Source organism: Stegostoma tigrinum, chromosome 11 (assembly GCF_030684315.1).
Source record: "Stegostoma tigrinum isolate sSteTig4 chromosome 11, sSteTig4.hap1, whole genome shotgun sequence".
Classification (NCBI taxonomy): Eukaryota; Metazoa; Chordata; class Chondrichthyes; order Orectolobiformes; family Stegostomatidae; genus Stegostoma; species Stegostoma tigrinum.
The window spans coordinates 23,941,251-23,953,454 of record NC_081364.1 but is presented as its reverse complement, the minus strand read 5'-3'; the positions used below and the strand labels follow the sequence as shown (position 1 = coordinate 23,953,454).

Below are 12,204 nucleotides of genomic sequence, written 5' to 3'. Positions count from 1 at the left end.
CATACCACAGAAACAGATTATTTCAGATATAATGACCAGATGCAACCAGAGACTAAATTTGTTTTTACAGTGAGGGGTTGGGGTCCAGAGTGCCTGAGAGTGCGGTACAGGGTAATTCATTCTATTTTTCAGAAGAGATCTAGACAATTATCTGAAGACAAGATATTTCCAGGGAAATAGGCTGGGCAGTAGGATGGATATTATGGGCTGAATAGACCCCTACTGGGGTTTAAATATTTTATGATTCCAATTAATTTGTCACAACTCATCATAACCGTAACATTATTTGTAAACCTGTAAGTTTCCACTCCCTCTTCAAAACTACAACCCCTCACAACTGGTTATATCCTAATAAACTTACAATTGTCAATTTTGCTGCTTTTCCATCCTTCTGTCATAAGATGTCTGAAATGATACATAACATGCTAAGCCTAATCACGGCATTGAACAAATTCGAAAGTACTTCTTTGCTTTTGTATTCCTTTTCTTCAGATGTAAAGCTAAGGATTTTGGAAATATCCTTTGTGCGTAGGAACAGGAGAAGTAGCCACCCATGCCTGTTCTGTAATTCATTGAGGTCATGGTTAATCTTCAAGACCTGCACCTGTCTTTGCCCCATATTTCTTAACAACACTTACATAACACAAATCTGTCACTAAGTTACAGAAATAACAATTGATGAAACATCAATTACCGCTTGCAGAAGAGAGATTCAAATTTCTATCAACCTTTATGGAGAAGTGTTTCCTTTTTTCACTCTGAAAATCTAAAAATGAGAGCTCAATCCATATCCATTTCTTCCCAAACGGCAAAAGTAATTTAACTATTTAGGCCATCTGTTCCTCTTAATATGCTAAAAGTTTTGATCAAACTACTTATCCTGAATTGCAGCAAATACCATCATCTTTTGTCTAATTTCTCTTTGCAGAATAATCATTAACGTCCAGAAATCATTCAAGTAAGCCTAGTCCCTTCAAGGCCAATATATTGTTTCTACAAACCATTTACAGAACTCCAAGTATGGCCTTACTAGGGCTTTAAATAGCTCAAGTATGACTTCTGTCCATTGCAATCAGTCCTCAAAAGTACTAGGGCTCCCTTGGTCTTCTGATTATTTTCTGTGCCTGTTTGTGACATTTCAACGAAGCATTCATAAAAAAAAATTTATGTCTCTTTGCAATTTTATGCTTCCTTAAAATCCAACCAATGGTTGTCTCATTTGCAAATCTGGATTTGTAGCTTTCTATTTCATCATTTAACTTAGCAATAATTACTGTGAACAGTTGCGGCCCCAGGACAGTTCCATGGGATACATGATTAGTCACTTCTTGACAATTAGAGTACATTCCCAAAATCACTACTCGCTGTCCTTTCTGTTCAACCAATTTTCTAACCTGGTCAACAGTTTACCTTCAATACCATGAGCTTCAATGAAATCTAGCAAAATCTTACAAGGGACTTCTGATTAGATTTTTGGAAATTGACATAAATAACATCCATAGAGATTCCCCCATAACCAGTTTTGGGCCCTGTATCTTAAGGAAGGGCCTGTTGGCATTAGAGGGGATCCAGACGAGGTTTACAAGAATGATCCTCGGGATGAAGGGCTTGTTATGTGAGAAGAGGTCGCGATCTCTGGGTGTGTACTCTATGGAGTCCAGAAGGATGAGGGAGATCTCACTGAAACTTACAGAATACTGAGAGGCCTGGACAGAGTATATATGGAGAAGAGGTTTCCACTAATAGGAGAGACGAAGACCCTAGGTTACAACCTCAAAGTGAAAGGATGACTCTTTGGGACGGAGATGAGGAGAAATTTCTTCAATCAGAAGGCGGTTAATCTGTGGAACTCATTTCCACAGATTGTGACATTTCAATGATGCATTCATAAAATAATTTTTTAATCCCTCATTGCTTGTGGAGGCCAAATCATTGAATGTTTTAAGACAGAGATAGATAGGTTATTGATTAGTAAGGGGGAAAGAAGGGTTATGGGGAAAAGGCAGGAGAATACAGTTGAGAGAGTTTAGCCATGACTGAATGACAGAGCAGACTCGATGGGCTGAGTGGAGTAATTCTGCTCCTATATCTAATGGTCTGTCCATTACTTGTTATTGTTTCAACAATTCTAACATTTCATCAAACATGATTTACCTTTCAAAAAGCCAAACTTGGTCTCTGATAGCCTAACTACAAATGCTTAACTGCAGGCTAGCTATTCATTTCCCAACTATGTAAGGCAACTTACCTATAATTGTATATTTTTTCTCACGTATCTTAAAATGGTGCAGGGGCATGTGAAGTTTTCCAATGAAAAAGAAAAGTTTATGAATTGGGAGCATTTTTGGAAGATTATAGTTAGGCTATCAGCAATGCTGTTACTAAATGTGTGCATCAAAGTCCTTCTGGATTCCACACCAATTAACATCTGACCATTTCAAGTGCATTTATTTCTCTTAGACTTACTTCCAAAAAGTATTGCATCATTCTTTTTCAAACATTGAACTGAATCTGCCACCTATCTGCCCACACAGAAATAGCTGCAAGTGAAATCTCATAAGTAGGCATGTGCAAGAGCTGTATTCTGGTGGGGAAATACAAGATATTTTTCCTCCCACACAGTCTAATTCCAATCTTGTATTCACTTCAATAATGACAGTGGAGCGTAATTTCAGCTCAAAAATCCATTTTCATTTACAATAACTGTACTGAATGTATTAAATAAAACCATTTCTTTTTCCTTAGGGCATACTGACTGTTAATTAAATCTTGCTTAACCAAATATATTTGCTTATGACACCACCTAGAGTCCTGAGATGTCACTGCCATCAGACCCAATGCTGCTTTTTCTTTGCAGCAATTTTCAACTATCATAGCTAAATAAGAGGTGAACACTACACTATCATAATAATCTGCTCAGTAGTAAAATAACATTGATGACTACCAAGAAAATTAAATACTCAACCAAGGGACATTTTCAGCCACAAAGAGAGAAAAAAGCAGAAGGAAGGAATTGGGCAGTCTTTTATCAAGACTGTCACCTGAAAACTGCAGGTTAATATTATTTATCCATGAATTTAGGTTTCTCTTCCTTGACTTTTAGCTCTGGTCAGATGTAGCTTTAGAAACTTCTAAGCAGTAAGATTTAGTGCATCAAGTTCAATGACTAACACACTGTGGCCTAGAATAACAGCGGTTGGTTAGGTGCCCATAATTACAGATATGAAGCGTTTCTGACTTCAACAAGGTTGCCATAGGAACACAGTGGCAGAAAATTGCTTCCTATAAGAAAGAAGGTTGAAATCACTTCATAACACTGCAATGCAGCTTGTGATGACGGGTTTAACGTTTATTTTATTTATTTACAGGATGAGGGGGTTGCTGGCTAGGTGAGCATTTATTGCCCATCCCTAACTGCTCAGCATGTAATTAAAAGTCAACCCACATTGCTGTGTGGCTTGTGTAGGCCACACTAGGTAAGGATGGCAGTTTTCTGCCCTAAAGGACATTAGTGAGCCAGATGGGCTTTTCCAACAGTTGATTAGATGATTAATTCCGATTTTAATTCAATTTAAATTCCATCATCTGCTGTGGCGGGATTCAAAGTCAAGTCTCCAGAACATACCTAGGTCTCTGGATTAACATTTCAGTGCTAATACCACTAGGCCATTGCCTATCAATGTATTGCATTGATTGAAACCTACCTACTGCCTACCACACTTCTTGGCCACGATGGCTAGAGCATGAAAAAAACCATTAGATAGCTGAAGGATTAAAAAAAAATAATTTAAAACACTACTTTCAGTCATAACATTCCTAGATGCTAGTCTTTTCTCATTTGTTGAGCATTTCTACTTGCTCTTTAATCTCTTCTAAATCTCATATTTAATTAGTTAAGTGTAAGATCCTTTCAATCACGATATTAAACTGGCACTGTCTGGAATACAGGCCAAATGATTCACTTTGAGCCCCAGACCTCAGCAAAATCACTCTAGTTAAAAAGTGCAGTTTTCCACAAACATAGATGGCATCACAAATACCTAACTGTATTTGACATCTTCCCACAGCAGAACACCCAAATTTTGGGCGTAAAAACCTGTAAAACATTTTGGAACTAAAGAGGAATGGCTAAGCCAGCATGAGAAATGAAGTAAAGTACTTTTAAATACTTAAAAAAACCTGGAAGGGATTTAGTTATTTGTTTGTTGTTTATTTAGGGGATCTGCATTTCACTGGCTAGGCCAGCATCTATTATTCATGGATAATAGGAACCGCAGATGCTGGAGAATCCGAGATAACAAAGTGCAGAGCTGGATGAACATAACAGGCCAAGCAGCATCTTAGGAGCAGGGAAGCTGATGTTTCAGACCTAGACCCTTCATCAGAATGTCTAGGTCCGAAACGTCAGCTTTCCTGCTCCTAAGATGCTGCTTGGCCTACTGTGTTCATCCAGTTCTACACCTTGTTATCTATTATTCACCTCTAGTTTCCCTTAAGACAGTGAAGATGAGCTGCATTCCTGAACCGCTGCAGTCCATGCGCTATAGGTAGACTCACAAAACCCTTAGGGAGGGACTTCCAGGATTCTGACCCAGTAAAACTGAAGGAAGTGTGATATATTTGCAAGAAAGGATGCTGAGTGGCTTGGAGGGGAACTTGCACACGCTATAGTTCTTACAATTCTGCTGTTCATGGTGGTGCTCCCATGTATCTGCTGTTTGTATCCTTCTTGATGCGTATTGATCGTATGTTTAGAAGATGCTGTCTGAGGAACTTTGATGAATTTCTGCAGTGTATCATGAAAATTGTACACACTGCTGCTACTGAGTGCTCCTGGTGGAGACAGTGAACTTTTGTGGATGTGCTGCCAATTAATCTTGGGGCAGCACAGTGGCTCAGTGGTTAGCACTGCAGCTTCACAGCGCCAGGGACCCGGGTTCGAATCCAGCCTCGGCTAACTGTTTGTGCGGAGTTTGCACATTCTCCCGTGTCTGCGTGGGTTTTCTCTGGGTGCTCCGGATTCCTCCCACAGTCCAAAGATGTGCAGGTTAGGTGGATTGGCCATGTTAAATTACCCATAGTGTTCAGGGGTGTGTGGGTTATGGGGGGGATGGGTCTGGGTGGGATGCTCCAAGGGGTGGTGTGGACTTGTTGGGCTGAAGGGCCTGTTTCCATAACTATAGGGAATCTAATCTAATCTGGTTGTTTTGTTCTGGACAGTGCTAAGTTCCTCCAGTGTTGCTGGAGCTTGCTTCTCACTCGTGCCTAGAAGAATTGTGGGCAGACTTTGGGGAGTCAGGACGTAAGTTACTTGCTGCAGGATACCTAACTTTGAACTGCTTTTGCAGCCACAATTACTTATATAACTGGTTCAGTTTAATTCCCGGTCATTAGTAATACCTGGGACGTTGACAGTGGGGTCTCAGTGATCATAATGCCTTCAATTGTTAGATCCTTTCACACCGGAGTCTGTAAAAGCCTGGCACTTGAGGGACAAATATATTACTTGCCACTTATCCTGCTGCATTTGGACAGTATCTGGGATTCACAAACGGTGCTGAATATTGTGAAATCATCATTGCGCGTCCCCACTTCTGACCTGATAATGGATGGATTGTCATTGATGAAGCACTTGAAGGTGGTTGGGAGGAACTTGTGCAGAGACATCCTGGAGCTGAGATAAGAGAACTTCAACACCTGCAAACATCTTCCTTTGTGCCTGGTATGACTCCAACCAGCGGAGAGTTTTCCCTAGTTCCTGCTGATTCCAGTTTTACTAGGTTTCCTTGAAGCCACACTCCGCCAAATGCAGCCTTGATGCCAAGGGCAGTCACTCTCACCTCACCTCCTAAACTCAGCCTTTTTTGTCCATATTTTAACAAGGCTTTAATGAGGTAAGGAGCTAAGAGGCCCTGGCAAAACAAAATTAAGCATCAGTGAGCAGGGTATTGCTATGCAATTGTTGCCTGATAGTGTTGTTGATAGGAGTAGGCTGGGTTGGATTGGCTCTGTTTATTCTGCATAGGATAACCCTAGGCAATATTTCACATGGTTGGGTAGATGCCAATGTTTTAACTGTTCTGAAACAACTAGGTTAACATGCAGCAGGATCTGGAACAGAAGTCTTCAGCACTAATACTGGAATGTCATCAAAATCAACAGCCTTTGCAGGAACCAGTGCATCCAGCTATTTTTTGAAATAACATGGAGCAAAATAAATTGGCTTTAGACAATGCTGGGGATCTGTGGAGGGCGGAAAGATGGATCGTCCACTCAGCAGCTCTGACTGAAGACTTTTATAAATGCTTCAGCCTAATCTTTCACACTGATATCTGGGCTCCCCCATCATTGAGGACAGGTGTATTTGTGGAGCCTTCTCTGCCAGTAACTTGTTTCATAGTCCACAATGATTTACAACTGGATGTGACAGGACTGCAAAGCTTATATCTGATCTGTTCGTCGTGGAATCACATTGCCCAGACTATCGCTTGCTTGTTTTGCTGTTAACATGTAAGTAACATGTTTTGTAGCTTCATCAAGGTTGACCCCTCATTTTTGGACATGCCTGGTGCTGCTCGTGGCGTGCCATCCAAACAACTTCACTGAATCAAAACTGACCCCATAGTTTGACAGTCATGATAGAGTGGGGGAAATGCCAGGCCAAGAGGTTGCAGATTATGTTTGAATATAATTCTGTTGCTGGACCAGTGCACCTCATGAATGCCCAGGCATGAGTTGTTAGATTTGACTGAAATCTATTCAATTTAGAGCAGTTTTCATTCCACACAACACTATGGAAGGTATCCTCAATGTCAAGACGAGCCTCCATTTCTCACCCTTACCAATACTGCCATGGACAGATGCATGTGCAACAGACAGACTGGAGAAGATGAGGTTAAACTTGTTTTGCAGGCAAATAATCTAAGAGCTATCTCCACAAACAAGAAACTTAAAAGCATGGAATGTTACTGTAGCATAACTTTACTCATGCCTATCACACACATGACAACTTTAAGATACTACATGTCCCGACACACACATTATGCTACCTTTCATCAGGAGCACATTCGAACTGACCAAGAGACTCCTATGACCACTGGGCATCAGAGCAGCACACAAACCCACATCAACCCCACGCCATCAGCTCATCCGAACCAAAGACCGACTACCCACCATGGAAAGGATCAATCTCATATACAAGATTTCCTTCAAAGACTGCGACAAACATTACATTAGACAGACAGGAAGGAAATGAACCATAAGGGTACATGAACATCAACTAGCAACAAAAAGACATGGCCAAACTCACTCATCTCTAACCACATGGATAAGGATAAGGAGAACCACCAATTTGATTGGGACGACACCAGGATCCTGGGACAGGCAAAGCAGAGACGAGCACAGGAATTCCTAGAAGCCTGGTATTCCACTAAGAAAGCCATCAACAAACACGAAAGCGCTCAACCCCACATACACTCCATTGTGAACGGAAATTGGAAATGAAGTAATCCAGTTCAATGGACACCAGCATTTAAGTAACAGGTGGGAAAACACAACAGCGCTTCATTGGAGGTTACGCTGATGATATTGTCCAGCAGGGTAATGAAAAGTCTGCGGAACAACGAACCAGCTCGGTGAGCTAACCAACCACAACACCCACAACTCGAGCTACAAATCTATTCTAAAACCTTTACTCATGCTTATTACAGATTTGTCAGTTCAACATCAGCTGTGGGGCAGATACTGGAATTTACTATCAGGGACAGAGTGACTGCATTTTGAGAGTTATCACAGATGTAGTGGGCCAAATGACCTCCTCCCGTGTTGTAGCCATTCTTCAAGTCAGTGAAGCATGATCTGATCAAAGGCAGCTTGAATTTGTGAAAGGAAGACATGTTTGATTATCACGATTGAAATTTTTGATGATGTTGTGAATCAACTCAATGCTGGGATATTTATTGATGGCATCTAAATGGACTTCCGAAAGACATTTAGTAAGATTCCACATGAGATTAAAAAACTAAGCACATGAAGATACCCTTGGGAAGGGTTGATAATTAGTTGGGAGATGACGGACAGTAGGGACGACAGACTGTGCTCCTTGAATGGGGACTTCAGTTTTTTCCATCTTGTATATTAAGCAGTTGAACAAATTAATCCATCTGTTCAGTTTTGGAGCCTCACTGTACATTATGACAACAGTTTAGGTAATTAATTTGATGGGGAATCTAGAATAAGAGGTCAGAATCTTGAAAGTTATCATTGCTGGGCCAAGTGAAATTAGTAAGACTGAAACTGGCATACTTTCATTAGAATGGTTATCAATGGATATGAATCAAAAGGTAGATATGTGGAATCGAGGTGCAGATTAGTCATGACTCAACTGACTGGTGGAACATGCTCAAATGACCGAATGTTCTACTCCTGTTCCTGTTAATGAAGGACATTTCATCCTATTCAGCAATAAAGCTATAATTGACAACTTGTATCACCAAAGTTAGCTCTGACGAAGGAAAATAGCTCTTAAAAATAAGTCACATTAAACTCGCGCAAAAAAAAAATCGCACTCTTGAGAAAAAGATGCCACAAGACAACCTGTCCCTAATACACTATGCTAGAGGGATAGGTTACAAAACTACCCACCTGATGAGGGACAAGTCCAAGGGATGTCGGAGGCTCATTCAGCCGGTCATCACTGCTGCTGGCTACTGCATATCCACTGCAAAGCCAACAAGTGGTACTGATAAGAAACTGTCTGCAAACTTTCTCACATTGAAAAAAAAATTAACAAGTATCAAAACTTTGGGTTTAATCTAACTGGCATGGCACTAAAAATTACACACAGTGGTTAGCACAGCTGCCTCACAGCACCAGGGACCCGGGTTCGATTCCAGCCTCAGGTGACTATTGGCATGGAGTTTGCACACTCTCCCCGTGTCTGTGTGGGTTTCCTCTGGGTGCTCCAGTTTCTTCCCACACTCCAAAGATGTGCAGGTTAGGTAGACTGGCCATGGGAAATTAACCCCATAGTGTTCAGGGAGGTGTAGATTAGGTGGGGTATAGGGAGATGGGTCTAGGTGGCATGCTGTGAGGTTCGGTGTAGACTTGTCGGGCTGAAGGGCCTGTTTCCACACTGTAGGGATTCTAAATTCTAGTGGGAACTATATGCTAACTTCGAACAGAGCAAACAAATTTGAACTTTGCTGAATTACACTTAGTCATGTAAAAGTAGGACGGGGAAAACGCTTTCAATACTGGGAAGCAGACGGATCTTGATGTGTAGGTACCTCGGTCATTGAAAGGTCATACCAAAAGTAGATTTCTGAAGTTTCGCATCTTGAGAAATTGAATAACGATCAAAATAAAACAACTTAAGTTGCAACACTGAACAGTTTTGGGGCCTCTATTAAAGAATATAAAGATAAAGACAAAGCTATAGCACGTATCCTTTACGGAATTACCTGGAACATGGGATTATAGTTCTGAACGGATAACTAGGCTGGGTTATTTTCAGAGGGGTGGGGATGGTTGAGCAGTGACTTGACTCCAAAGTTATGAAGGATTATACTTAGGTAGATTGTGTTTGCATTGGTAGGTGAGAAGACAACAAAAATGCATTAATATAGGTTATTTAATCAAAGGAAGGGAAGAAGTGATTTAAAAAAATGGTTCTTTGGCACAAATTGCAGTTTTGACTATTTGAAAAGAGAAACATTAAAGAATACAGACAACAACATTAATTAAGTTTATAAAATCTGAACAAAGTAATCCACAGCAAGTCTATCAGGAAGATGGTGTTAGAAAGCTACGTGGGGGCATCAGCAGCATCCATGGACATCTTTCAACTAACTCTAATGAGCTGGGATAACACATTTTAATTGTATACTCTGTATTTCAACATTCAATATTCAAAACTGCTCCAGTAGGAGGAACAGATTATAACAAGGTTTAATAACTAATCAGAAGCTGCAGCGTACTCAAATTTCTCTAAACATTTAACAAAATCAAACGTTTCAAAATCTACAATCCCAGCCTGTCATTTACAGAGGCACTTAATTAGAAGTACAATTACATATAAATCCTTCAGCTTACCCTTCAGCATGTTGCAGTATAGAAACCATCAATTCCACTGCCAGTGCTCCAGCGATCATGGCTAAACCAGGACGACTCACAGTGCACTGCTGGTCTAGAGTACGGTCTCTAGTTGACTGACGGAAACGACAGTGAATTATTCCTATCTTGACACTTGGTTATTAACAATTACCATCAGCTTAGGCGAGTATCAAGATTTTTATTTTTACATGATCGTTGATAAACAAAATTCCCTTTCATTTAGTCCTGAACTGCATCCATCAATCTCCAGACGGCAGAAATTTTACAGCTGACCCTGATACCCTGGGAAGTGTCAAAAATGAGTGAGCTTCAGCACTAATCTGTTTTCTCTCTTGGAACCTCAGAACTTCTTCCAGTTATCTGGCAGAGGTCAGATATATTCTACCAGGCATAAATTTGCATCTTTCTTTTTCCTGAGCACAGGATTCCCAAAGTGCAATGACATTAACGCCTGCTTATTTTCATGAACCAAAAAAAATGTTCCCCGACAAAATCAACAGGTCACAGGAAAACCCTTTCCCGAGGAGAAAGTTAGATTCCAGATTCCAGTCTCCATTTCTCACAAAAGCACCTAGCCTGAACCCATATTATGTCTTAAGTGCTACGTGAGGTTCTATCGGTTAAAACTGTCAATAAAGTGGGCAAACATGAAAGAAAAATATCATTCAAAAATATCATTCAACTATGGCGGAGATAACTTGCACACACACAACTTACATCTCCAGGTGCTACAACGTCATTACAGAAGTAGCAGCCTAGTTTGTGGCCAGGAATGTTCGAAAAGAGTGAAGAGCCTGCCAAGGAAGAATTGACAGTAGCAGCGACTGCAGCTGGTTCTCCGGATTCCTGCTTCGGCCTTTTCAAGCCGTGTCTCATTACGACAAAAGTATCAAAACCCAAAGCCGCATTAATGACTAACTGCAGGCAAAAAAGAAATATAACTTAAATTCATGTTTAACTGTATTCTCTTCTTTTTCATATATCCCTATTTTGTTATTCCTTTGTCCAGTCTGGATTTTTAGCAAAATAAGAGGCACACTAAGTTTTTGAAAGTTTTATGATGTAGGATTTGTGTTTTAGCAGATCGGTGATTACTGTGGGTGCACCGATCTTAATTTGTTTGTACTTTATGTAAAACTATTGGGGGGCATTTTACAAATTCACAATACTGTTGCAGACGTTGGAAAGATAAGGCAACAGTATTATGAATTTGTAAAGTGTGCCCCAATAGTTTTACATAAAGTACAAACAAATTTTTTAGAATGCAAATAGCAAAGTCCCAGGAGCACTTAACTCCAAGCCATTTCAAAAGCCATTTAGTGAATCCTCTTACAAAAATAAATGCAACAAACACTGGCCTTGACACCATCCCATAGTAGACTTGCCTGACGATACAAAATACTTTGATTTAAGCATGGTGAATGGAGTCTTGAAATAAGCAAGGCAAAACTGTGGTGCTACACTTCAAATCACTAACTTCAGGATAAATGGAACAGTAAATACATGGTTTAAGTGTGTGGCATTTTGCAATTAGCTGTATATATTTTTCCATCTTTAAACTTGTGAAGAAGAATAAAGCTGGCCACTTAAAAGGGGAAAATCTGCCCTAAACTAAAGGATTTACTTACAATCTTTCATTACCAATTATTTCTACATCAACAGAACATGGTCACTGAGCCATAGTGAACTGAAATGGTAATGATGTTGTACCTTTCGTTGACTGGCTGCAATGACTGTGGGGAGCCAGCGACTCTCCCGTGTGTCCATTAGCAGGAAAATGACATCATGTGAGCAAATGAGTTTCTCCAGCTGTTCAACATCTTTCTGAGCCTGTTGCGTTGTCACTGCAGAAAAATTCACTGGGTGACCTGGCATCGGTATGCTTAGGTTAAAGCCTTCAACTTTCTGCAATATGAAAATGTTCGTAGTAAGACATACTTACAAGAGATTGCAGAGTACATGTATGTTATTATGATATAGGATGCCTGTAAATTGCCCTTGGTTTTGCTCATGGAAATTGATGTATGTTACATTTTTGACACATTAAATGGTAATGAGTTTCCAAGAAAGATTCCAGGAACCAACTCCACA

General features: G+C 40.3%; 1 protein-coding gene across 4 annotated transcripts in view; it reads right to left on the bottom strand.

Annotated features, from left to right (window-relative positions):
- atg7 (ATG7 autophagy related 7 homolog (S. cerevisiae)) overlaps nucleotides 1–12,204 on the bottom strand; it is a 148,240-nt gene that overhangs the window by 83,637 nt on the left and 52,399 nt on the right. For all 4 annotated transcript variants that reach the window (XR_007249249.2, XR_009446490.1, XM_048547879.2 and 1 more), the window contains 4 exons: nucleotides 11,824–12,018; nucleotides 10,831–11,031; nucleotides 10,093–10,208; nucleotides 8,644–8,719 (listed from right to left, as the gene is read on the bottom strand). Coding sequence is in view for 2 of the 4 variants with exons in the window: in XM_048547879.2 (XP_048403836.1) it covers nucleotides 8,644–8,719; nucleotides 10,093–10,208; nucleotides 10,831–11,031; nucleotides 11,824–12,018 (588 nt within the window). In the remaining 2 variants the exon portion in view is untranslated. The remainder of the gene's footprint in view (nucleotides 1–8,643; nucleotides 8,720–10,092; nucleotides 10,209–10,830; nucleotides 11,032–11,823; nucleotides 12,019–12,204) is intronic.